This window comes from Poeciliopsis prolifica, unplaced genomic scaffold, assembly GCF_027474105.1.
Source record: "Poeciliopsis prolifica strain line A6 unplaced genomic scaffold, Auburn_PproV2 SCAFFOLD055, whole genome shotgun sequence".
In the NCBI taxonomy this organism is placed as follows: domain Eukaryota; kingdom Metazoa; phylum Chordata; class Actinopteri; order Cyprinodontiformes; family Poeciliidae; genus Poeciliopsis; species Poeciliopsis prolifica.
Window position 1 is genome coordinate 3,389,825 of NW_026562430.1, and position 25,852 is coordinate 3,415,676.

The following is a 25,852-nucleotide window of genomic DNA, read 5'->3' on the forward strand; positions in this document are numbered from 1 at the left end:
AAAGATTGAGCAATAGCACAAGAGACACCCAACTGCAGAGGTGTGCGATGTCTTTGCCAGAGTACTGCGGGATGGAAATAAGTGTTCAGTGCACACACACACACACACACACACACACACACACACACACACACACACACACACACACACACACACACACACACACACACACACACACACCGCCATCCCCAAACGCTCATTTCTGCTTTTCTTCTGTTGCCCGCGCGACAAACCCTCAAGGGGGCTCTGCAGCTGTGTGGGGTTAGCACATGGTCGACTTAGGGGCCACACACACAAACAAACACACACACACACACACGGGCAGGCAAATACAGACTTTGGTTTTTGCAAATATGGACTATTCATGCTATGTAAACTGTAATAAATGTCCTTTTAATTAGAAGTAATCATGTGGAATGTTTTCAAAAGGACTCAGAATGCAGCTGCCAGGATTATTCTTTCCATATGAACGCGCTTTCATCCATATTATAATCTATGTAGCATCCATTCCACAACTGAAGAACATTTTAACAGGCTTTTATCTAATAGACCAACATAAAGTGGTGGATAGAGTTGAAATTGTAAATAAAAACCAGCAAAGCACAATGTGTATTTGTATTTAACTCCCTTTTACTTGGATTTTCCCAAGTAAAAATCAAACCAATGCATCCAACTGGGCATGATTAGTCGGCCTGTGACTTTAACAAATTTTTCTAGACGATAAATTGCGATTAAATGATAATATTGTTCTTTTGAGACCTTTATCAAGTAATACAATGACATAATAATACAAGAACACATTCTCAGATATCCAAAATAAATAAACACAACAACCAAAACAACTAATAAAATGAATTATACATTTTCTTTAAAAGAGTGGATAGTTGAGATCAAAACACAAACTGAAGACTTTTTTCTTCCAGTGTAATGCTGGTCAAAACTGATCTAAAGTTGGTAAATCTAGAACAAAGCTGGAAGAAAGTTTAAATCCAGGTACAAATCCTGCTCAAGACGCTAACAGTGTTTCCTTCAATGTTTTTTATGCTCATTTTTGAAATATTGCACTAGAAATGGTTGATGAAAATGGCTAAATTTGTTCCTCAATTTCACAAAACGTTTTTACGCCTGCTTGAGGTTTATGGCTTTTCAGAAAAAGTTAATGTGCTGAAGTGAAGATGGAAATACATTTGCCAAATAAGTTCGGACTTGGTGAACATTTTCCTAAATTTTGCTTTGCGTCGCCTCGTCGATTTCCTGGCTAATTCAACATTTCTTTGTATTTGTTTTGCAATATTTTTTTAAAATTAGCTCAAAATCTATGTGACAATTGGATGGAAACAGCTTGTGGCAATTTTTAGAATCAGTATCCAGAGCTTTACTCAGTCTAGAGAGAAGTTGGGGAATGCACAACCGAGTTATTGAATTGACCATTGTGCCACAAAAACTAGGATCATAAGAATATTTGATTTGCCATAAGTAAGTTAACTACTTATAAAATAATCTAATAATGCAATTTAGGAAAGAAACCCTCAGTAAAACAAATCCTGCATCACCTGTACACCAGGTGAGTAAAGTAAGGTGTTACACAACCCGGGGGGTTTGTACAGCTCTTCATGCAGCTAATGGACAGCTCACACATGGTGATAATTCACTGCTAGCAAACGTGACATACACCATCAGATGCTCGTATGAGTAAAACGGGCATCCATCACAGCTGCTAACAACTCTGATTAAAAATACATAATCTGCAAACGGCCCCCTGGTACCGCCGTCAAGCCATTTTGGGGATAATTGCAATTGGTCTCCGTTATGATCAAAGGCAAGTCACACCTGCTCGCCCAGCGCTTTCGTTTCGCTGATTACACTTTCAAATTTCATCAACGTCAAGTGGAAAGATATGAAATTATGGCATAAACCTGTTTACTCCTGGTCAGCACAGTCACTCTCCCCGTCTTTCGTCTGGTCATTTAATCCATCCTCCTGATTCTCACCTTGTTTTAAATCTAATAAAGTATCATAGTGTGTTGGACAATGGAGAAAATAAGCAAGAGGGTCAAAGACAAAGCATAGAAAAAATACATCTCTATTTCTCTTTCGCCTTCCCTCCACCTGTATCTCGATGTGATAGAGGTGGGAGGGGGCAAAGCATCAAGAGACGGAGCAGCAAGCCTCCACCAAGAAGGCTTTGCACCCAACACTCACCCAATTTACACCTCTAGCTTTCCTGCAAACCGCACCCTGCATCCCCTGGTGACAGCACCATGCTAACCATCACCTCCCTGCTGGCATGACTGCGTGTGTGTGTGTGTGTGTGTGTGCGCGAGAGGAAAACGGGTGTGCTTGAATGTGTGTGTTGAAAACAGGAATGGAGGAAAGAGCATGTGTGATATTCTTGGAGAATAGAGTGTTGGACCTTCAGAGAGGCTTCGCTTTAGAAATTTTTCATTTTGCTTTTTTTGAGAAGTGTGACCACTGAAGCTGATTTTCAGATCAAATATTGGACCAGCCTTTTCATGCACAATTATAACCTCACTCAGGGTTTTTCAATAATCCTCAAACATAATAAGTAAGATAAGTTTTTAGAAACACTTCCACCTTCTAAAATAAAAAACAGTTGCATCACAAAGCAATAAAAACTGTAAATTACAAAGTGATAACAGAAATATATTTTCTGCTGTTGGCTTAACGTTAAATCTATTAATCCTGGATAAATCATTTTAGTCGTTAGTTGTGAAAGTTTTCAGGCATTTCCATTGGGAGAAGATCTTAGGGAAAACCAGAACTCATGGGAGGGACTATCACAATTTCATCCTTATCAAACTCACTCAAATCCTTCACCTTGTTCATGTTTTACTGCTTCTAATACATCAAATTAAAGTAAACAATGTTGACATGTTTCTCAATATTGTTCACCCCATTGATTAGCTTATCAAAAGGTGGTAGGATGCGTCCAGCATGAAGAATCTAATGCGACTGAATGACGAGTTTTCTGTTTCGCGATACAGCAACAGGTCACATCTAAACTTCAAAAGTTTGAGCAGCAGATCCATTTTTCTACGGTCTTTGGTTTGGGCTTCGCCTTCTGTCAGCCGAAATCCAGTTAACCAAAGAGACAAACTGCAGGAGGGCACAGCTGGTGCTTATTGCACAAAAATTAACATTGAATTTTACAGTTGCAAGCGATTAAATTTTGCAATTACGGTCAAGAAATAGATTTAAGATTGGCACACAAGTAGAGACTAAATGCACCAAAAGGAATGCGATTACCAATAAGCATGAAGGAAATGCTCATCTTGGCTTCCTCCTGCCTGAACTTAAACCTCAGGTTACAATGATGAATGAAGGGTCACGGAAAACTCACTGGCAGGTTTTGAAATGATGTACCTACTGTACGTAAGGCCTGTTTAAACATCTTGACAGGATTAGAGTGGAGTTAAACTGCTTTGCGGGTGCAGTTAATTGAAGCGGATGAGGTTTTTAATAAAGCGTGCAGTGTTAGCAGCTGACAAATGGCTTTGCTGACACACATGGGAAATTGCATTTAATGGCATCAGGTATGTGCTTTGCTGGAGCTTATCACATTACACTGATGGGTGCACACATACATACACACTTGTACTCACACAAACCTGCGTAGACGTCCCCACACATGCTTTTATCTTCATTTTGTGTGTACAGTGGCCCACATAAACCCTAAAACATTACTTCACGCTTACCTGACCACTCAAGGTGTTTTCCCTTGAGGATGATGAGTCGCTGGGATGCCCTAATCAGATGCAAAATGCTAGAATGGGTCAGTTATGTGGCATTAGACAGATGGACCTTCTTTGAACTGCTGTTAGAAGTTATTAAGAAGTTTAAACAACTATATTTTGAACAGAATTGAGCAATACAGAGGTAATTTAGCAGATGGATCCTTTTCATTGCACTTTGGAGGAGCAGTGTGAAGTAGGGATAGTAGTGTACACTTAATGTTTCCATGGTTTAGTGAGTTGAAGTAGCTGTATAGTTGTACAACGATGAAGGAATCTGTCAGATTTGATCCTTTTGGACGTCATTGTGGAAGTTTCCACCCACTTTTCTTGAGAGAATCAAAGTTGATTCATTCAGTGGGAGTTTCTTGCTGATGACACATTCAAACTTTCAAATATTTAATCACTTCATTGATCACAAGATTCATCCAAGCTTTGACCCGAACAACGTTCATATTTAATGTTAAAACTCAACAAGAATTTAAACTTTATAATCTGTTGAGGAACTAATGAGGTCGTTTTGACTCTGTTTGGTCCTACAACAATTTTTTTAGTTACTTGGAGAAAAGCACTTCTTGAAGGTCAATTCTGAGAAAGGAACATTTTGCTTTAGCTTTCTTAAAAATGATCAAAGCCCTAAATAAACACCTAAAGGACTGGAATGTCTTCTTGTTTGTGGTGTTTTGAAAATAACCGGAGCCCATGTATGCTAAGAACTGCCAGAAAGGACAACAAAGCCACATGAATTATTTCAAGTGATATGTTGGGAGACGACTGTGTAGATGCCCTTCAGGAGTTGTCAGTTTGATATCTCACCCAGCATTGCACACACTCACACGCACACACACACACACACACACACACACACACACACACACACACACACATCGATATATATCCAGAGTGTGAACCTGTAAGAAATTCCTCATATGAGAACAATTAGGGAGTCTCATTTTTTCCTAATATCAATCATGCAGCTCATGAATAAAGACAATTAGGTCCTGACGAATCCATACAATTGCATCTGCCCTTTGAGCCTCCCCCCGTTCTTTCGATGTGGGACTGATGCCTCTTGGGTATACAGCACTCTCATCACTGCAAACTCAGTGGGAGCCACCGCAGTCAATAATAGGAGACAAAACAGAGGAGGCAAGGGCCCAGTTGTGGACTAGATCAGATCCTCCGGACGCGTGTCACTCTTCATTAGGGAGGCGGGGTAGCAGGGGACGCCCTTAAGGTGAGGACGTCGCAGACTGGAGCTGGGGACGGGAGGGGCCGAGTGGCAGCTGGGGAACAATGACAGAATCTGTGTCCAAGGGCCCCTCAGGCCAAACACCAGCTCTCCTCCACCATGAACTGATCTCTCGCCTCTGGACCCAACAGAGAAAGAGAGGGACGCAGGCAGAGTCAGAAATAGACCAGTCACACTCGGTAGACTTTCTATCCAGACTTGCTGTGTTGAAGAGCGGCAGACGTTGATGGAAGACATCGCATCAATGTGTCTAATGTCATATTCATAGAGGTGTGATTGGTTTACCTCAGGCATGGGTGGTTCTCCCCAACAGCACAGCAGCTCGGATAATGTCAGGTATTAATCTTTTATAGCCGCCATTAAATTAAGCACTTTGATCACCTATTATTAATTTATACTGATTACTGCAGTGTTGGTGAACATGCAGGCGAAGCCAGTTACTAAAGGATACCCCTCCCTGGGACTGCCATTTTGTGAGACTGTGGTATTTGCACAAGCAGGAATAAACATTTCTCAGCATAATTATGTTTGAGTAGAACATACAACCTCATATTGGATGCTGTTTTATTCTAAATGATCCATTTAAAAATGATCAGATTACTTTCTATTAATCTTTAAAAACACATCAGTTGCTGCAGGTTGCGACATCAGGAGGCAGCAAGTTGGCGAAACTTAAATGTTTCACCAACTTTTAGGCATACATGCAGAACATTACAGGTAGAGAGACATTACATGCCATAGCCACAAAGAACACGGTGTTGGCCGAGTCATGCTGTGGCGACACTTTCCTTAGCAGAAATTGGAATATAGATGGAGCTAAACAAAAGGTAATTTGGGAAAGAAAAACTGAAGAACAGATTAAGGACCATAAAGAGAGGAAAATGTTAAGATTAAGGTTTGAGCATGTTGAGCTGTGACTGATGGAACTGAGTTTCTGTTCTCAACCAGAAAACACTGGAAGAAAATGACTGATGTTGTGACCTTAAGTTCAAGCGCAGGACAATGGTCTGAGGACAGCTGCAAGTCCACCTGTGAACATCCACAAACAGCTTGTCATGCTCAAAAACCTCCTTATGTGGCTTCGTTAAATACTGTGTAAAAATACAAACTTAACAACTTATTAGGTCTCAGATTGGGGTTAGAATCATGCAGATTCTAGCAAAATATATCAAATAAAATCACCAGCTGACTTGGGATTGATTGAGAACAGGCTGCTGGCAAACACCTAATGTGGTGCAGCAATTAAAACAACTTGCAAAAAATATATGGCAGGTATATGTGAAAAAAAAACCTTTGTTTTGCAGTTTAGTTAAATTGAACAATGGACAATTTTCCTTTTTGTGATTATTTCACACCAATGTTTTTGCAACCAAAAGAAATTATTATTTTTTCAATGCAGTTGATAATGTAAAATGAAAGCACAATTTTTATTGTGATATGAAAATGAAACTCTTACATGAGGGAAGAAAATGTTTTAGTGATATAACCTCACCCAATAAGAACATAAAGCTTTACTGACAGATTTTCCTAATGTCCCTAAATGCTACTTTAAACCTACAGTTGAATAAAGTTCAACATCTTTGTTAAAGTTTTGGTTCTTGACTGTGAAAATTTCTAAAAGTATTTAGAATTTTATATTAATGTTTTACTGTTTATGCAACAGAATGTTCTTGTGAACATCTGGACTTTAGCTAATGCTAATTAACCATTTTACCCACTTTTTTTCTAAACTTCTAAAGGTTTTCAAGTCCGTACTTTCCAAAAGATGATGTGAAATTTCACCCAACTTCAAAACAAACCTCAGCTTTAACCAAAAATCATTGTCAAGACTTAAAAAGCAAATGTTAAAGTGCCACTCAATAGTGATTGGGCCAAAAACAGCAGCATTGTCAGTATTTGAGAGAAGACACACCCACCAATACATGACAATGCCCCCCAGTAGTGATCTTTGCCAATGGTGATCTTCAATGCTTAACCTCCCACCTGAGAAGTTGACAGTTTTCTGCTCCCAACATCCCATCATAAATCACAGCAAGAAATGTATCATCAAAGCATCCAATGTTTGTGCAACACATCCATTTCTGGCATCAGCAATACATCACACTAATAACCTCATCTAGAAAAGGACAATGGGCGCTGTGACGCAGGCCGGCGCTCTCCTGCCACACGTAGGTGGCACACGTTCGCCTTATTAGCCGGGTCAAACATAATCAGTGATAGACACTGCGCGGCTGCTTAATTATGGCTGGCAGCTGGCAGCGGGGGCCTTCCTTTAGGGGCCGGGTTATGCCCATGCATAAACCTCTCCCCTCCCTCCACAGCCGCCCACACTGCCCCAAATGAAGAATAAATCTAACCTCCCTTTTGTTTGCAGTGAAGCATGTGGCAGCCCCTTCATTTAAGGCACAAACAGAAATGTGGACAGAAGTTGGGATTAACAGAGGAGATGGAGCCTTAAATTAGTGTAATTTTGCTGCAACATTGTGCGTTTTCATTTATGTATTTGCAAAGGTATTAAACCAACATTCTCAGTATGTGAGATTTTTACAGAAATGTTACTCAAGGTGGCATCAAAATAGCCCTAAATTTGACTTCCTGAAACTTGCAGATACGCCATCTTGCCAACTAACAATTTCTCCTCTAAGCAAGAACATTTCATCAGTAGCAACAGTTAAAAGTGGGCTAGCACTCTTGCACGCCTGTCGATGTACCTCGATACCTGTAAGCGGCTCACGCTATTCTGTCAAATAGTATATTTTCTCTCAACAAGCCAACAAAGCCCCTGAGCTATTAGTGCGCTCCGATTTTTCAAATTCATAACACAGACTGCCTGACAGCTTGTTTGCTGCACTCTGGATGACACAACAGATGTATTCACATCCCAACTAGGCAGAGCGCATCCTGAAAAGGCACCTCAGCTCCTGTCGCAAACGGCTTGTAAATCTGCTCTTAAATGAGAGCGAGTGAGAGCCTGGCTGCTGGCTGTCTGCCCGACGGCCTGCCCGCTGCGCCGCAGAAGAGATATTGCCTCGTGAAGTTTGTAACAAAGCCGTCTGTAGCCTGACACTGTGTGATTAGATATTTGGTACACCTAAATGTTACTGAAAAAAGCACTCTTCTTACAGGCAGATGCTGTCTGAGGCCAGAAACGGTTGTGCGCTGCGATCTCCCAAGGCCGTTGTGCAGACAAACACATATCTCACACATGCAGAGACCCCCTGATTCAGTCCCCCCTGGTTTATTGATCCGCTTCATTCTCCTTCAATGAGATGCAAACAGCATCTCGGCACCCAGGCTGGTCATAATCATGATATAACTCATGAGCGTATTGAAAGCTGCCATAGGTTGGGAAAAATCGGATAATGCCACAGCCAGGATAATGAACAATATCAGATGACATATCGATGTTGTCATGCACACCGGGTAATGAAACTTATATGTGTGGTGTTAGGTTTGAATTGGCACGTTCAGGAGCAGAGACACAGCTGCACACACATGGTTTATTTGTCTCTAACATGGTTTGCCATTTCCACCTTGTTGGGGGGCAAAGCAAAGAAGCACCTTACTTTACAAACCTTGTTTATTTCTCCATTCAGATTCAAAGGTCAGGCTCGGGCAGAGCGAGGTACAGTTGGGTCTTTATAGACATTGAAGCAAACTCAAGACCACCAGCCTTTCCTTCTTCGCTCCCTTTCAATTCAGCCTCTCACCATCACATCACACTATCACCATGGCAACTCTCCTGATCGATCAAGTGGCTTCGAATGCCGAATGTTTCTCCAAACTTAAGCAATCAGACGGTCGTCAGCCACAGTGTGTCAAGGAGGGGGCTCCAGCAGAGGTGGACGATGCATGAGAGGTTCACCTCTGAGTTAGCAGAGGTGAACCTCTCTGTAGTGCTGCTGTAAACTGCAGCACTACAATGCAACATTTTGGGGATGAAGGGGTGGAACCAACACTGATGGAGGATATTGTACAGGATTCTCCCAATGTTGATCCTTGCATGGGAGTTTGTGACCAGATTCCAAAGACTTTTGCGTTGTTTCAGTCTTCTTCCACACATGGTCATCAGTTTGAAAAGTTCTCCTTTTAGCCAATTAATTACACAACCCGAGCATCCACTGGAGAATCTGTATCTTATCTTTTTATTTTGAAGTTTTCAGGCATACTTTAGCTACATAATACATTGGTGAGTTGTTTTCTTACCTTATGTAGGTATCAGAAAGGTTGTTCCCATCTGACATGACCAGGAATCCAACATGTCTGTCATCAACTCTTGGTCACTAAAGCAAACGTTTACAGACTGCATTCAGGTTCAGTTTTTCCAGTGTCATTCGTAAGTTGGAGAGGATTGATAGACAGGTAACATGGCTCCACCTACTGAGCTGTCAGTTTAAATTGTCTGAAAAGTCTTCTGCATTCAACCTGGAGACCAGCAAAATGTACTGGCTGTTTCAAGACTGCACAAATCTAAAAGCATGTAATCTACTGGCTTTTCTTAGAACTTTTGTTTGATAAACAGGATCAGTTAAAAGATGGATACATGCATAGACCAAAGTAGATGTTAAAGTATCTGATTTAAGTGTGGCTAGCGATACCTGTGTAATTTTGATGTTAGATATCCTACAACAAACAAGACAAAACCAAAGAGAATCAACGTCTCAGCTGATTGACCAGTTTCTTCACACATTGCCCATGTGGCTGAGATATTTGTATGTCTATCTTTAAGTGTGGAAGCGTAGAAAAAGAAAATCTCAAGTGTAGACCCTATTGGCTTTTCAGTAGCTTGAGGCAATGGGCATTTGGGTTCATGTGAGGTTCTGATGTGTCACATTTTCTTTAAATCAGCAGCAATGGACTGAGGTTGAGGGTTCAGGGTTCACCGTGTGATATTTCACCATGCCTCTGTTCTCTTTAGCTCACTGGTGGAGCTTGTGTCTGTGTCCAGAAGCATTGCGTCCTCTCATACCTTTGTGTTCACGCACGCCTCGAGACATGGAAAACACGGGGAACCTTTCAGAAACTCAAACGCACAGAGGAAGAAGGGAGAATGAGCCGAAGCAGAAGGAAGGGAAAGCTTATTACCACAAAACAGATGGCCCCCAATTCACCGTGGCCCCACAGGGACCTGGAGGGACAACTCTTTGCACCTCCAGGTTACCAGCGATGCCGAGAGGGGCGGGGTGCTTAAACACGACTCTGTCCGCGCACTTTTGTGTGTTAACTTGTAAACAAAAAGCAAATTTGAGGCATCTCTGGCAAGGTGCCACTCTCGGCTCAATTTCCCCAGAGTTCATGCTTTAAAAAGTGATTCATTTAGAGCTTTTGTTACTTCTGGAAATGAATCACCGAAGACAAACAGGCTGCATGCATAGCAGAGTTTTGTTCCCCCTGCGGAGACTGAAAACTACCAGACTGGCATCTCCAAAACAGGGAAGTAATCCTTTTACCACAAAACCACACACACGTTTGGCATCGAGTTTTACTGCTTCAAAGCCATCACTCAGCATCGTCTCTGGATGAGCTGATGTCACAACATCCGTAAAATGAGATCTCACACGCGTCCAAGCATTCGCATCCTTTTCTCGGTGACGCGTGCGGCCGAGTGGAGTGGGCGCGCACGCCCAGGATGACAGGCAGCGAGTGGAAATGAAGGATTTGGAGTTCCATCCCGGTACATTATGCAGCAGATGGCGTTCAGGCCGAGCACGGCCAGGCCGCTCCCAGGAGAACAGGAGCGCGAGAGGCAGCAAAGGGGAGGAGAAAACACCAGGGGGGGAGGTGTTGAAAACAGGGTGAGAGACAAAGCTGATTTTTTTTTGTTTGTTTCCCTTTCTCTTTTTTATTTATTTGCGTGAACAAATGTTTGTTTCCCCGTTTTCTGACGGACTCCCTCATGGTTCACCTAAGCTGCCTCCACTTTCTCCATCTCACCTCCCCTCTTCCTCGCTTCTCGCCATCCTCCTCCCCCCCACTCCTGCCCAGCTGAGGCTACACCTGAGCCCAGCCACGGAGGCCCTGACCCCAGATGACCCGCTGCTGAGAGAGGAAGAGGAGGAAGGAAAAGGTAGAAGTGGAGTAAATGTAACAGATTAAGCTTTTTGTTTTTACCCAAGAATCTCCACGCAAAGAAGCAGCTGTATACCCCAATAAATTTGAGCTGGATTCGCACACCACAGCTGAGTTGATCAAATGCCATAATCAATACACACACTCAGACACACACAAACACAAAGCGTTCTGCTAAGTCCCCCAGATCTTTGCCCCTGGCGCTTTTTGTTTTGTGTTTTCCGAATTAATTGAGCCAACGCTCAAGTGTGGGGCCAGATGTCACTGCAACCTGTGGGGATTATTAGAAATCTGTTTCCACCCATTGTTTGCGTGGACCCCTTCAAACCGCAATGCCTTGTGCTCTCACCGCTGAAGTTTCAGAGCGAGTCGAGTCCCAAACCAGATTGCTAATGTATGAAATAATAGTCTACGAGTTCCAAGAATAAACAGAGCCCACATATCGACATGTGGGACATTTGGGGGACTTTTCTGACTCCACTCCAACGACCGAGGCCTGTGCCCATTGGCCACCAGGGGCCCCCCGTTGGCCTCCCAGTTTGGCCCAAATGCTGCCATGCTCCTTGGCTGAGCTGTGGGGCTAATGAACTCATCAGCCAGCTGGAGGCTCTAGATGGAGGGGCAGAGGGATGAAGAGAAAGAAAGGAAGATGGGGTTAGTAGGTTGCTTGAAGGATAGAGGTGGGTGACTGAGGAAAGCTCACCAACACCTTGAAGGAGGCAGGTGCATCTTCATAGGGGGGCCTGAGGCCAAAGTAGGAGGGTCAGCCGGTTGGAGGAAGAGCTGTAGGAAGCTGAGCAGAACTGGGTGTAATAGAGATTATGAAAGATGGAGGCAAGAACTGGATTGATGATCCTTTGGCTCGTGCAAAGAGCCCAGATGAGCAGGTGAAGACATTATCCCATAGAAAGAAAGTCAATGGTTGGGCTAGCAGGTACTGTCACATTCTGCTGAACTAAACTGAAAACTTCACAATCAGTAAGCATTCATGCCCCATAAACCTTTTCTCATTTTGTTATGTTAAAACCAAAATGTTAGTGTGTTTAGTTAGAGTTTTATGTGGTGGACCAACACATTCAGTCTTGGCACAGATTCTCAGTTGGGTTTAGATCTGATTTAAACCGTTTCATCGTAACTCTGATTCTGTTTCGAGTCATTGTCCCGCTGAAAGGTGAAACTTCACTTCATTCTCCAGATTTTCACCTGTGTTCCTCAATTAATAACCTTGTATTTTATTGAGTTCCTTGCATCTTCTTATTAAGTCTAGGGAAGCTGTTGGGATGCTTAAGAAAAGAGCCCCAACAGCATGATGTTGACACCACTGTTTCATGGTGAGGACGGTGTGTTCAGGGTAAATCTATAGGTCAAAGGATCATAGGACCTCAGGCAATCAGAGCACATTCTTACATATGTTTGCTGCCTTTACTATTTGGGTTATGGCAAACTTTGAATGGGAGTTCAAAGTTCATGAAGACCAAGATGGTGATGCCAAGATGAGAAGGTCATAGCATCACCTAGTATTAGTAAAGAAAAGTTGTTTCTTCTGCTCACAACTGAGTAAAATTTGCACAGAATGTAAGAATGAATTCTGTAGTGGTGATTGATTTGGTCTATCAAGATCTGCATTGATTTAGTTGGACACAATAGTTGAGTGCCTTGCTTCAATAATCTGTCTTAGTCTGATTTCTATTCACTCCAGTGCATTTACTCCCATTGTTCTGAATGGTTTCAGTTGGATCATCAGGTCAGACCTGATGACAAGAGTCAAACATATTTGTTCTTTAGGGTCCCTTAAAAGTTGTGATTGTACCTTTACAACCGTCTCTGGAAAATTCAGTCATGACCAACAGCCTCTTGGCTTTTATACACCTTTTGGCACCAACTTCTCATATAAATAATAAAAACTTTTTCAAGCATCTTTAAAGGAAGTGCATTTATGATGCAACTCCAACTATAAACTTTGGCCTCAATCTTCAGGCAAATACATGTTGACTTTAGTTTCGTCTTTAGGAAGAGGGCATATTCCATTCTTAGCTTCTAAAATTGAGCCGCAGAACAGCTTGTAGTTTTCATTTAGGCTCCAAACACTACCTTTCTGTCCTTTATGGAAATTAAACATGTGATTTCATGTGAATGTCAAATCACAGCTGGCTCGTTTGCTGACTAATGGTGCCTCTGAAGTCATCACACTTACATCAGCATCATCATCAAGACGCGATGTGTTCACTGCGCAATCAACAAACTCATCATCCTCTTTCTCATCTCTCCCTCTGCTGTCCCCAGTGTGTTTCTCCCTGCGTGTGTGTGTGCGTGTGTGTGTGTGTGTGTCTGCACATCCACAAGGAGAGAGGGAGGGAGGGAGGGGAAGAGAGCACCTTTGTGTGTCCATATGCGTCTGGGTGGCGGCGAATGCGCTGGGCGTCCTGCTGGGAGCACAGATGGTGCCGAGGCCTGCCACGGCAGCGCCTGACGACGGCCACATTCTCACATGGGACCCTCAACTTTCTGGATGCCACACCTCCTGCTCAGGCTTCAGCCGGCAACCCTCTTTCCTCTTCCCCCGTCCAAGGGCCGGGATCCGGGCCCGCTGCCCGTTTTGCCACCCTGGAAAAATCCAAAGCGACCTCTGCACACGGGGAAGTTGGCGGTCGCACTCTCCCCGCAGTGTTTCCCCCGCATGTGAGCGAGAGTCAGAGTGATGTGAGCGATGCAAATGTGAGAAGAGTTAGAGCGTTGTCAAACGCTGAGCTTCTGGGGCTAAATGATCAGTCCCAACAACTTCTTCTGTCTCGTTTCCGTGTCCTTTACCCCACTCTGTCTTCATTTTTGTCTCTGAAGTGTTTTTTTTGTTCTGTCTTTTCCTTCTGGTCGTCTAATTTGTCCTCGCCCCTCTCTCTGTTGCAGATGCCCCCCGTGGCTCGCCGTCCACCTGAGCGAGGCCTCATACGTCTCCTGACAAAGTGACTAATCCTCCCATTTCACAGCTCCAGCCTGCTGCTCCCTGCAAATGTTCAAAGCTGAGCGTGTGTGTGTGTGTGATGCGTGACAGGTGGGTGCATGTCACACAAGTTCAAGGTGTTTTTTTTGTTGTTGTAACAAGCGACTCAGACAGCTGCTGAGCTTTGAGTGATTAGAGATATAACTCCATCACTGACGCTTCACCTGAGCTACATCACTTCCTGATGTCTTGTTGACAGATTCTTGAAAATGAGGTTCACCGACACAAGAAAAAGTTTCTCCTTTTGTTCCCTCAGATTAGAAAGTAATGTTCCCCTCAACTTTGAAATTAGCATGTTATTTCCGGTGAATCCACCTCCAGTATCAGGCCTCAGCTGGTGATATAAGCTGAGGAAGGAATGATCATAACTATAAATCACTGAACTCTGTTCTTGCTGTGTGTCTGCTAGCACTGATTGATTATGGGAACTACAGTAAGAGAGAGCAGGATGATCTTTTTAAAGAAATGGTTCTCCCTAAAATTGATAAAACCCCCAGAGATGAAGCAAGTACAGGATCTGTGTGTGTGCATGTGTGTGTTCTGCTGCTGAAATGTCATTTTTCACCTTTTAACCTTTTGATGTATTAAGAGTTAGTAATTGTGCAATTATCTTAATTACATGTGAACTTTAATTATACACTGGACAGATGAACTTGGTAAAAGTAAAAGGTGTTCAGAACTGAAATGAAAAGTGTTTTAGTACAACAGCTAGAAACTCGGTGCATTGCAGTTTTACTCCAGCATGTTAAATCAAGGCTATGTTGGTGATCTGATTAAGTCCAAATTAAATCCAAAACAACATTTTTGGATTTAATTTCCCTCTTTTTAGAAATTCTGGTAAATATTCATAAATAGTTTGGTGCTATAAAGCAGACTATTGAAATATTAGTCATATTTTAACACTTTTCCAGTGATTTGTGTTGCATATTTTACAGTAAAGTTTGGATTAGAGGTGCACAATAAATCAGTCACTATGGTCACCCCATGTTTGCCAACTTAACAACTTCTCTGACTAAACACATTTATATTGGCCAATAATTTTTAAAGATTGGTGATCGGTTAAAGAATGAGTGAGTTGCTAGTTAACCAAAGAGTGAGTGAGTTAGTTGAAGTCACCGACTTAACAAGACATACGGAGGCTGAGCGGCCATATTTGTGTATCACAGCATATAGTGATCTTGACTTAATGTCCAGTCCTGTCCCTAACTGGACCAGGTTCCTACAGTCTGTGTCAGCATTATACTATAAAATAGAGTCACAAAGGCTGCTTGTGGAAACATTTGTCAAAAATAAAAATGTGGGTCCATTTAGAGACCCCATCTTTCTCATATTGTATGTTGTGCTGTTGGTTTAAAGCTCAGAACACGGGACAGTTACTTTAATATACATGTACAACATGAATATTTCCCGTCCTTTACCCCAGTTTCATTCATACTGCAGATTAATTACTAATGATTCTATGAATGATATGTGAGGTTTTCTTAAACAAGCTTTAGTTGCTGCAATTTGGCAGAGAATAGAGTAAATACCGTGACTAAAGAACAACCATTAGCCGTCCTCTGGTGACTCCACCACCCTGCAGTGTGCTGCCTGTCTCCACTCTCACTACATCAGCTGTGGGATGTAATTGCAGCAGGCACCAACAAAACAGCCTTGGAGGTGTCCTTCGTGTCTTTGGCCCAAAGCCTCGCGGACTGAGGCGGGGTCCGGGTGATGCAGACCACCAAACACAAGCCCATTTCCCTTTTGCTATCTGTGGAGCAATTAGGAAGTGTGTGTGTGTGTGTGTGTGTGTGTGTGTGTGTGTGTGTGTGTGTGTGTGTGTGTGTGTGTGTGTGTGTGTGTGTGTGTGTGTGTGTCCGTCCGTCCGTGGGCTCCAGCTGTCAGGAGGCCTCTGTCTCCTGGTCTTGACATGTCTCCAATACACCCCGCTGCGAGTCTCTCTGTGTCACACGGACCCCGGCCGGAGCCCAGGGCGAACTGTCCGTCATCACACACACACACACACACTTTCGTCCCTTGTTTCCTTCATTGATATGGTCCTTCTGGCACCACGGTTGGAACTTTGCTCTCATTCACAGCGTGTTTGTCTGCGGTGGCAGTAAACATGGCGGTGGCTGCGGGCCACGCCAAGTCATCCGTGCTTCCCCTTATCGTTTTAATCACCTCGTTAGGCGCAGCTAGTAACCCACGCTTGCTGGCCGCTGCGCCTCCTCTGGAACCGTGCCCTCCTGACCTGATGCTGCTGGTGCCACTGGGCATGGGGCGCTGGGGGTGATGGGAAGAGGAGGATAGATGACGAGCTTTGGGGTTGTTCAGATGTTAACAAAAGCCAGAAAGGTATTTTTGTTTTTTTGCTTAAAAGTTTAAATCATTCCTAGAAGAAGACCTTTCAATGCAAGTTTTATGTGGTAAACCCAATGAAGTAGAATGAAAGTTCAAAATCTTCTAAAATACTGCAGCCTTTACCTTTCACAGTTATAAAACTGGCAAAGATACCAAAAGCTAAAACAAAACAATACTTTATTTCACCTGCAGCAATTTACAACTCTAACTCTGACCAGCTTTTTTTATAGGATCCCCAAAGCATAATGCTGCCACCTTTGTGTCTTACCATTGGGATGCTGCGTTCAGGGTGTTGTGGATTGTTCGTTTTTTTTCTCTCACTGATGGTTTGCAAGTTCAGTTTTGGTCTCATCCAACCCAGAGCTCGTATTCATTTAGTAATTACTATTGTTTGTGGATTTTATTTAGGGGAATCAGGGAAAAGTGGGACCAAAACAATGTGTTTTATTTTACAGTTATTCACTTTTCTGCTTGTCTTTTGCATAAAATGTAAAGTTTTTCTCCACTCATGCAGCTGAAAATAAAATATTGTGAAAAGCCGGTTTACCTGCCACAACAGGTGTCTGCTTTTCGAACAAGCGTGCAGTTTTACCTGCTTCTCTCGTTCTTTTTTCTCTAGAACATGTTAGGGCATAAAGCCAACATGCATGATAAAAAGATTTGAGTTAACCCCCCTCCTTCAACGCCCCCTTGCTGCCCTCTCTCTCTCTCTCTCTCCGCTCGCATCTCAAACAAAACAGCTTCTATTTTTTAATCATTGCTATTCACTAAAAACACGCACACGTGCACAAACTCACAACATGCCTCTCTTTCTCTTCTCTTCTCTTTCCCCCCTCCATCCTTTATCATGCACACATCTCTGCCTTCCCTTTGCCCACTACTCCCACGGGAGGCAGAGCGCTTGAGGGCCGAGGGGCGTGAGGAGAGGAGGAGGAAGAAGAGGAGGAGGAAGGATTGGAGGGAGGAGGCGGCGTTAGACAATGCCCATTCCTCCAATATATTCCGTCCCCTCCGTCCATGAAGTGAGCCTTTATTAGTGAGGATCGTTTGGATCTTATCTTCCACATGACGCGCGGCGGATGAGGAGGAATCAGAGCGACGAGGCGGGGGGGATTTATCTGCGATCTGGAAGAGTGTCGCTTATCTCCAGCCTCTTCATCCCCATCTTCCACAGGCGGACGGACCAGTAGCCTCTCTATCAGCCCGGCTCATCTATTGTCTGAAATCCAACCGAGGACCGGCTGATCCCCTCTTATCATCACCCTAATCCTTTTCTTTTTTTTTTTTTTTGGTTTGTTTGTTTTTAATTGTCACATTTTTCTGCACATTTCCTGAACTGATCCCTGGAAGACTTCTGGTCCGTTTTCAACGCGTTCTGTGATGCAAGTTTCCATCAGGAAAAAGTGAAAAAAGTACTTTGTCTCTGCGTTTCTTGAGCCTGAACTCGTCTCTCTCACATCTGATGCTCGTTCAGCTCGTGGAATATGAGTTAATTGGGAGTTGCGTTAATTAAACGAAGAACCAAATTGCCTCCCAACTCTCTTTCTAGGTAAGTTAATCATTTTTAAAGGTTGCATTTATTTTAGCTAGAAAATTTGTGTAATTTTATAACCAGCTTTATTTTAGCGTTTTGTTTATTAGTTTATTTTGCCATCAGATCTACTGTCAAGTCGCTCCGGCCTTAGCGAAGCAGATGTGTTCATCACACTGTGACAGATGGCCAATTCTGATTATGTTAATTCATGGGGGAAAATGGCCAGCTTCTTCCTAAAAAAATCAAATCAACACAAGTTGAATTAAAGAAAATCAGAAATACATTTTTAGTTTTTGGCTCATATTTCTTCACCTAAAGTTAAGTGTTTCTCTTTTAAATATGAAAATGTATTTAGTTCAACTTTTATTTATTGTGTATAAGTAAAAAAAATTCTGAATTAATTTTTTGCTTCTAAAGCATTAAAAAAAAAATTTTCAAGACAGGAGGAAAGTTTGCTTGAATAAAAGTAGAAACTGTTTCCTTTGGTTTAAAAAAGGCCAAAATGTGAGTGAAAAGTGAAAGTTGAGCAAACCTGTTTTTGTGTTTGATCATTTAGTTTAAACAAACTGGACTCTTTAATTTACTCTAAATATGTATTTATTTCACATGTTAAACAGTGATGGGAAAGCTTTGCTAAACTCTGCTGTAATTCTGACATGAATCCTGTCAGAATTGGATTCCTAAATGTTCTGCAGCATTAATACAGTGATTACTTTTTAGAATAAATGCTAAAACATCGCACTAATTTAAATATTATTATGATATGATGGATGCATGGAGGCCGCTCACAGATTTCTCCTCTGGGGCCTCCATGCTGATCCATTTCTATATGAAGCTGTTTTAATGAGCTTTATGTGTTGAGCTTCTTGTGGATCATTTTGCACCGTTTCCTGTAGGTTTTCCAGGAGGATCTCCCTCCAGCCCTCCCAGCGTAAAAATGATGCTGAGTCCGGATCAAGCCGAGGCGGACCTGTCGTGGACCCAGTCCGACCCGGAGTCGATGCTCAACGGCCTCAAGTCGGCCGGCTGCACCTCGGACGAGCCGACCGAGGGCGAGGAGCAGCGGGCCAAATGCAAAGCCGAGCAGCCGCTGAGCAGGGAGGAGAAGAGGAGGCGGCGGCGGGCCACCGCCAAGTACCGCTCCGCGCACGCAACCCGGGAGCGGATCCGGGTGGAGGCGTTCAACGTGGCCTTCGCGGAGCTGCGCAAGCTGCTGCCCACGTTGCCCCCGGACAAGAAACTCTCCAAGATCGAGATCCTCAGACTGGCTATTTGCTACATCTCCTACCTGAACCACGTGTTGGATGTTTGAGTGGGAGCGGACCGGTGGGACATTTCTACAGAGCGCAGTATTTTCTCAGCCTTTCACAGATGATGCTTTGTGCAGACGCTGCACTGACTAAACCACTGAGAATTCAACCAATAAAATTGGAGGGACAATTTAGTCGGGTAGAGTTATTATCACTTGATTTGTCACTTTGCAAACCAGAAAACACTGAAATTCTAAATAATTAAATGAATTGGCCTAATCTGGTGGTTGTCAAAGTTAAAACTGCTAAGATGTGGCAGCAACCGCCTCACTGTTAAAAAGTTCAGCTTGCCAGCAACTCTGACTGTTGAATACTAACTTATTAAACACATTTTTAAAGCAACCATAACTCCATGGTACCTTCCTGGGTCTGCACAGCATGCAGGACGGATACAAAGAAGAAAATCTGTTTGAATTCATTAAACATCACATTTCAAACCACATAAGTTGAATTAATTTAATTAATATCCCCTCAAATAAATTATTGCAGTGGTAGAACATTTACAATCTTAAAGAACTTTTTGTGGTTTTCACAGTTTTCCACTCAAAGGTGTGAAAATCATCTTACACCAATTATGTAACCATCCATTTTTTCACTATGTATTTTTTAAATTGTAAAAAATCAGTGAGATAATAAATATTTCCTCTCAGACTTTGATGAGTGATGGGGAGACCAGAGCTGAATATCGAGGCCTTTTAAGCTCTGGAATCAATACAAATATAATGCATAATTCTGACTGAACTAAACTGTACAAGTTAAATAAAATCGGTGCAATTGTTTGGATTTATATAGTAAATAGATTTGAACAGTATTTCTGTTGGGAAATATGTATGTTTACCACATAAGTTAGACTCTAATTTAGCTGTTAAGATCATTTTGGTGATCTAATTAAAAGTTGCCCTGAAAACTACAACTGCCTCAGGTTTGCAAAACTCCACTTGCCAGCAACTTTCACTTTAGCATTAGCGCTGTTGCTAAACTACCTTTAATCTGGACATGATTTTAAAATTTTAAATTCCTGCTTGAAATAGAACATAAAATTTTTTTGAAGCAAATTTGACTTTAGTCGCTGTGTCAGGCTGTGGGGGGCATTTTTCACATCAAAATGAAGGGATGTAAACAAGATAGCTGCTTTAGATCTTATAGTTTAGAAGATGTTTTCCGTAAAAGGAAAGAAAAAAATAATTCAACGCGTCAAGTGCTACTTATGACATGAAAAATTGTGACCTTAATCATTTTAAAGTGTATTTATTTATTTATTTATTTATTGAATTGCGTTAATATTATTGCTAATTTATTTATGTGTATCTTTCTTTCTGTATAAATGTATATTGTTTGTTGATTCAATATATTTTTAGGCTGTGAAATTGAACGTGGTAAGTAATGGTGTTTTCCTGTTTAAAAAAAAAAGAAATATGGCACTTTCTGTTAATCCACTGCATCTCCTGTTTGCTTTTAATGTATGTTCGATGTCTCCCTGTTTTGCTTTGATAATGTCTGTTATGGATCGATGGCAACGATGAGCACTTGAACTGTGGGGCCCCACGGCCCCGTAGATATTTGCTTCCCTAAAACGTTGTGTTGGGACGTCATTCAGTTTCCAGATTGGCCGAGTTTTTCTCTCAAGAGGTTCTGTTGCGATTTCCAGAATGAAATCTCTTCTTTTGCTGTGACCAAAAACAAAGTCTGAATTTCCTCTCTTCGATGTGCTGATGTTAGGCTCTTATTTCAGAAAACATTTATTTGTTTGTCTCTTCTTTGTATCCTGAAAATTCCAATAAGTAATTTTATAGCAAAAGGAGAAAAAAAACATATCCTCTATCCAAAGATTTTTTTGTCTCTTCAGGGTTGTGTAGGCTTGTTGCTTTATGCAGATTTTTTAGTAGAGTTATTGTGTGACAGCTGGTTTCTAATGGACAGACTTTTTTCATATTTCCGGTGTTATTTTTAATTAAAAACAAATGCTAAAGAAAGACTCCATTTCCTATGTTGGAATACATTTAAAACATTTCAGTCCATTAAATACGTAAGCTAACAACATGCTAAGCTGAGACAACCGTGCTGTATGGTAAGCCATTAGTGACAAATATTGGGGCTCCCAGCCTATCTGTCGTAAAAATCCAAATGTATTAAGTCAGGACATCTGCTTTATATCTGTAAGTGGTGCTATGAATGCCTTCTTTTGAAATTTGCAATATTTTGTTGTTTATGAGTGACTGAATAAGTGGCAGCCAATTCAAACCTGCTGGCAGAAAATATCGATTTTTAACTTGCTTAAGTAAAATCCCAATTCATTGAACTGTTGGAAAATAGCATGAAGGTTTTTGTGCTACACTTTAGCAAACTACTTTACTATGATTTACATGAGCTGTATTGATATTAAATAATGATAACGAGGTCAGTTGACGAGCTCTACCTTTCTAATCATAATTCTGGCTTTTGCTGAACTACAAACATAGAAAACCAGAATATAAACCACAGAATTCATAAAATGCGCACACATCTTCACAGGATGTGAGCGTTTTCAGGTTTATTTCATACAATCAAACAATAAATGGACTTGGAGATCAAGATTCTCATGAAAATACAGAATTTTAATGACAATTTTATATTGTTCATTTCTAAAGCATTACGTATAAACATGGCATCCTTCTTGAAAAATGTCTTCAATCAGGAAAATAAAAACAAAATGCAGTTTGTACATATTAATCAAACAGCTACTGCCATCAGCTGTTTCTGATAACTACTAATAGATCATAACAGAAAAAAAGTTCAATCTTTGAGTCGTCCACACCAAAGCCTTCATTTTGTTGGGAGTTTTTTTAGCCAATGAAAAAACTCCTGGATTTATTGGTGCGTTTTGAACCATTTTTTCTGCTTCATAACCCAAATCTGGTTAAGTTTAAGGTAGTGAGCAAAATGCATGTTTCCACCTCTTAGTGCTGGTTATCCAGGCCCCCAAACAGAGCAGCAGCTCAGACCATGACACTCACACCACCATGTTTGACTGTTGGGAAAGTCTTGGATATGATCAACGTGGTTTTGTAAAATGTGAAATGGACCTTTCTGATGTTTTTCTCAAGAAAAACTATGAATATCATTTTTGTCACGTTGCTCTCATGAAGCTTATGGTCTTTTGGGTTTTTGTGACCTCTTGGATGAGTTGTGGATATAATCTTGGAGTGATGTTATTTTTAGGTCAGACACTGTTGCATGTTTTCTACTGTTGTGTATAAAAGTTGTCACTCAAGTCTAAGGCTTTACGAATAGCACCTGATGTTGTCAGATGGGATTTATTTCGGTTGTGCTGTATTTGAGGTTAGCGGTTTGGTCCAACAGGGGTCTCTGGTGTTATTATTTTCAAGTGGTGACAGAGTTTCCTCCAGAAAACTTGCTAAACCTGATTGTCGGGGCGTTAGGGCAGTCCACCATCGTCTCATTGTGTTTTTGTCTTAGAAAATGTTCAAAGTTGACTGTAAACATACATGCTATCACATCAGTCTCTGCACTTTGAGCGCGAAGCTCTAAAAGCAAAACGAATCTTTTATAGTTGCACTTTGAGGTTTGTGTACGCGTCAAGGTTCCTTGGTGCAAAAAGACAGAGAGGAATCATATGCAGGTGAAGCTGGAAGACTTTCCAAACAGACCACTGTGAGTGAAAGGTGGTTACAAAAAGTCCGCAACTATATGCTACAAGGTCGGAGTGATTGATGCGCCGGTCTTGGACGGTACATCAATTGCATCACTTCAGTGTTTTAACTGTAAACCATCTTTTGTGTCATTGTTACTGCTATATAAAAAGACTTTAAATAAAATAAGAAGCAGTGTTTAGCCTGGCTGGTGGCAAGCAAAGCCTGGTGGCCCGCCAGGCTTATAATACACAAGTGGAAACCCTGCATTTTATAAATCTTAAACCAATAAATCACCAAACCAGAACATGTGATGATAATAATAGCCCAAAACCCTCCTAATGTCTGGCCCAACACATTTACATTCGCCAAGATGTGCAAACACACACACTGAAAGGTGCAATAAGTGCTTCACACTTTAGCATACTTATGAGACATCACCCCTTGTTCACTCTACTGTCCAAACACACATTCACAGCAAGAAAGAAAACCCGCACACACAAACCCACACTCAGTGGTCAGCAGCTAAAGGCAGTGGTAGGCTACATATATATATGCTGCTGGCTGAAAGGCTCTCTGCCTCCCCAGAGAGGGGGCAGGTGTTACTCCAGACGAGCCAAGACAACCAAATTACTGGCCGTCTGGCACCTCCCGTGGGAAACCCGGCGAGGAAGAAGGGATGGGAGAGATGGAAATTTATGAGAGAGCGAGCAGAGATGTAATATTGCCAAATGGTGTGAGCTGCAAAGATCCAAATATTTATAATGATTTGTAAGATATCTACACGCCTATTCTCATCGATTGTGCCAGGAAAGGTTTGAGTTAGACTGAAAGGGATGTGTGAATGCTTTTATCCAAACTACATCGGATTACCAGGAGTTCAACCTTTTTTTGTGAAGCTTGGGTGGCCCAGTGGGAGCTGAACCTTCAACCGTGGAAATGCCACAGGCTGCCTTAATGCAACAGAATGCATAATATGACAAAATATGGGATTAAAACTACATCCATCCATAAATGTTCTCAAAAAATAGGTTAAGTTTAAAAATATTTACAAAGTGGAATTGTAAAATGTAAAATTTAGAACAGAAAAATAAAAACATAACTCAAAAACAAAAAGATTAACTGAGAATGAAGAAATACTCTGAAATAAACCTACTTAGCTTCACACTAAAGACTCACATTAAAAAATCTGAATCAAATCATATTTGTGAATTTCTTGCTGAAATTCTTTAGATAATATATAATTTTATTTCCTTTATATATATATATCAAAGCATTTGGTCAATTCTACATGACTGACCAAAGTCGTATGGAGCCAATTTGACCTAAAGGGCCACATGTGGGTCCAGAGCCACAGGTTGGAGAACCCCGGTTTCATTGGACAATCGTTTTTACATGATGTTGTAGTTTCACAGAGATTTACACAGAGATTGAGAAACATGTAACCTCTGACGTGCGTCGCAACTTCTCTGTTGTGCTGAACTTTATTTCAGGGTCACAGGATAAAAAGGGCAAAGTTCAAATGTATCTGTGGCTCCGCAGTCCTGGTTTGTGTCTGATGGTTTGTCACTCGTCTGCCTGGCTTTCTTCGACTTTTACCATTTTCTGTTGCAACGCCTGCTGTGAGCACTTGCTGGGCAGTAGTGCTAAAGCAAAACCAGGAAACCAATTTGATCTTGTGAAATATTAAACCTCTTGTAAGATGATGAATTTCGGAGTGCTGAAAAACCTCAGTGCTGGTAGCAGTATTACTCAAAGTTGAAATGACCCATGCAGTAAGAAATCCCAACTTCAAAGTTAAATATGGCTGCTGCCTCACATAAACAACAGTTAAAAGTTGGAGGAAATTAGTTTGAAGCTCTTTTAATATTGTGATCTACAGAAATATTAGGACTGTTTTTCTCTCTCTGGTCTCTAGATGTGAAAACTACTGAAGATGTTCCCAGACCACTAGAAAGGCAGATTATTGTTTAGGTTTTTTAGGAACGTTTATAAGATGTTCTCCTGCTTCCATTATCGTCTGCTTCTTTGTAACCTCCTTCCTCATGTTTTTGTGTTTAATTAGTATGAACCAGATTTTACAGGCCCATTGTTCCGACCTGACAGGCTCTGGATTTTAGGCGACTTCTGTCAAAGAGAAAGGAAAACCAGTATGTTTTATCAACAGCTTGTCCTCTTCAGAACACAAAACAAGCGCTGTGATTCTGGCATGGCGGGGTAGACAGACTTCTGCTCGAGCTTATTGAATGGACGGGTCCATCTGTACGCTGCGATGGAGCAGCACCAGGCCCATTTGTGCCGTTCATCCCAGAAGCTTCCGTAGCATCGGTACTCTTCAATTTATTCTTTAGAAAGACCCTCAGAAAGAAAAGTGACAGGCGAAGCCCAGAGCACTGAGGGCGCTGAACAGCCTGGCTGACAGTGTGGCCTCTGTGTGTGTGTGTGTGTGTGTGTGCGTGTGTGTGTGTGTGTGTGTGTGTGTGTGTGTGTGTGTGTGTGTGTGTGTGTGTGTGTGTGTGTGTGTGTGTGTGTGTGTGTGTGTGTGTGTGTGTGTGTGTGTGTGTGTGAGAAAGTAGCACGTTTCCACCCCGCTACCCCACCCTGTCTGCGCGGTGTGGCTTATGTAATGGTGGAGGCAGAGGACTGACCATATGTCAGGAGGTGTGTGCAGACGGCAGGGGATTATACGTCGGCCATTAGCAGCATTTGGACATCCTTCTCCTCATAATCATTCAGGTACAGGCCCACTCAAAGCCTGGAGGAGAGCGCACACACATTGATCCACGCTCATTTGATCCTGAGTGCTCTGTGTAAATTGGACAGGGAGAAAGAGTATGACAACAAACAGCCATATGTTCGCAGTACGAGCGACAACATTCGGGGCTTTTTGTGTTTCTGCCCTCTCCTTTATTCTCTACGTCGCCCAAGCAGGCGAGAAGTCCCCCGTCAACATCGCAACTCT

The 25,852-nt window shown here is 42.0% G+C and overlaps 1 protein-coding gene and 1 long non-coding RNA gene across 2 annotated transcripts in view; both read left to right on the plus strand.

Moving 5' to 3' along the window:
• The window catches only part of LOC129378999 (uncharacterized), a 34,746-nt gene extending 18,944 nt beyond the window's left edge, over positions 1–15,802 (plus strand). The window contains exon 3 of the long non-coding RNA XR_008608122.1: positions 13,978–15,802. This is a non-coding gene — a long non-coding RNA (uncharacterized LOC129378999). The remainder of the gene's footprint in view (positions 1–13,977) is intronic.
• A 1,170-nt stretch (positions 15,803–16,972) lies between these two features.
• Positions 16,973–21,776, plus strand: nhlh2 (nescient helix loop helix 2). The gene is made up of 2 exons (XM_055059514.1): positions 16,973–17,966; positions 18,848–21,776. Exon 2 carries the CDS (start codon positions 18,889–18,891, stop codon positions 19,261–19,263), a length of 375 nt encoding a protein of 124 aa, XP_054915489.1. The 5' UTR covers positions 16,973–17,966; positions 18,848–18,888; the 3' UTR covers positions 19,264–21,776.
• The last annotated feature ends 4,076 nt before the right edge of the window (positions 21,777–25,852 follow it).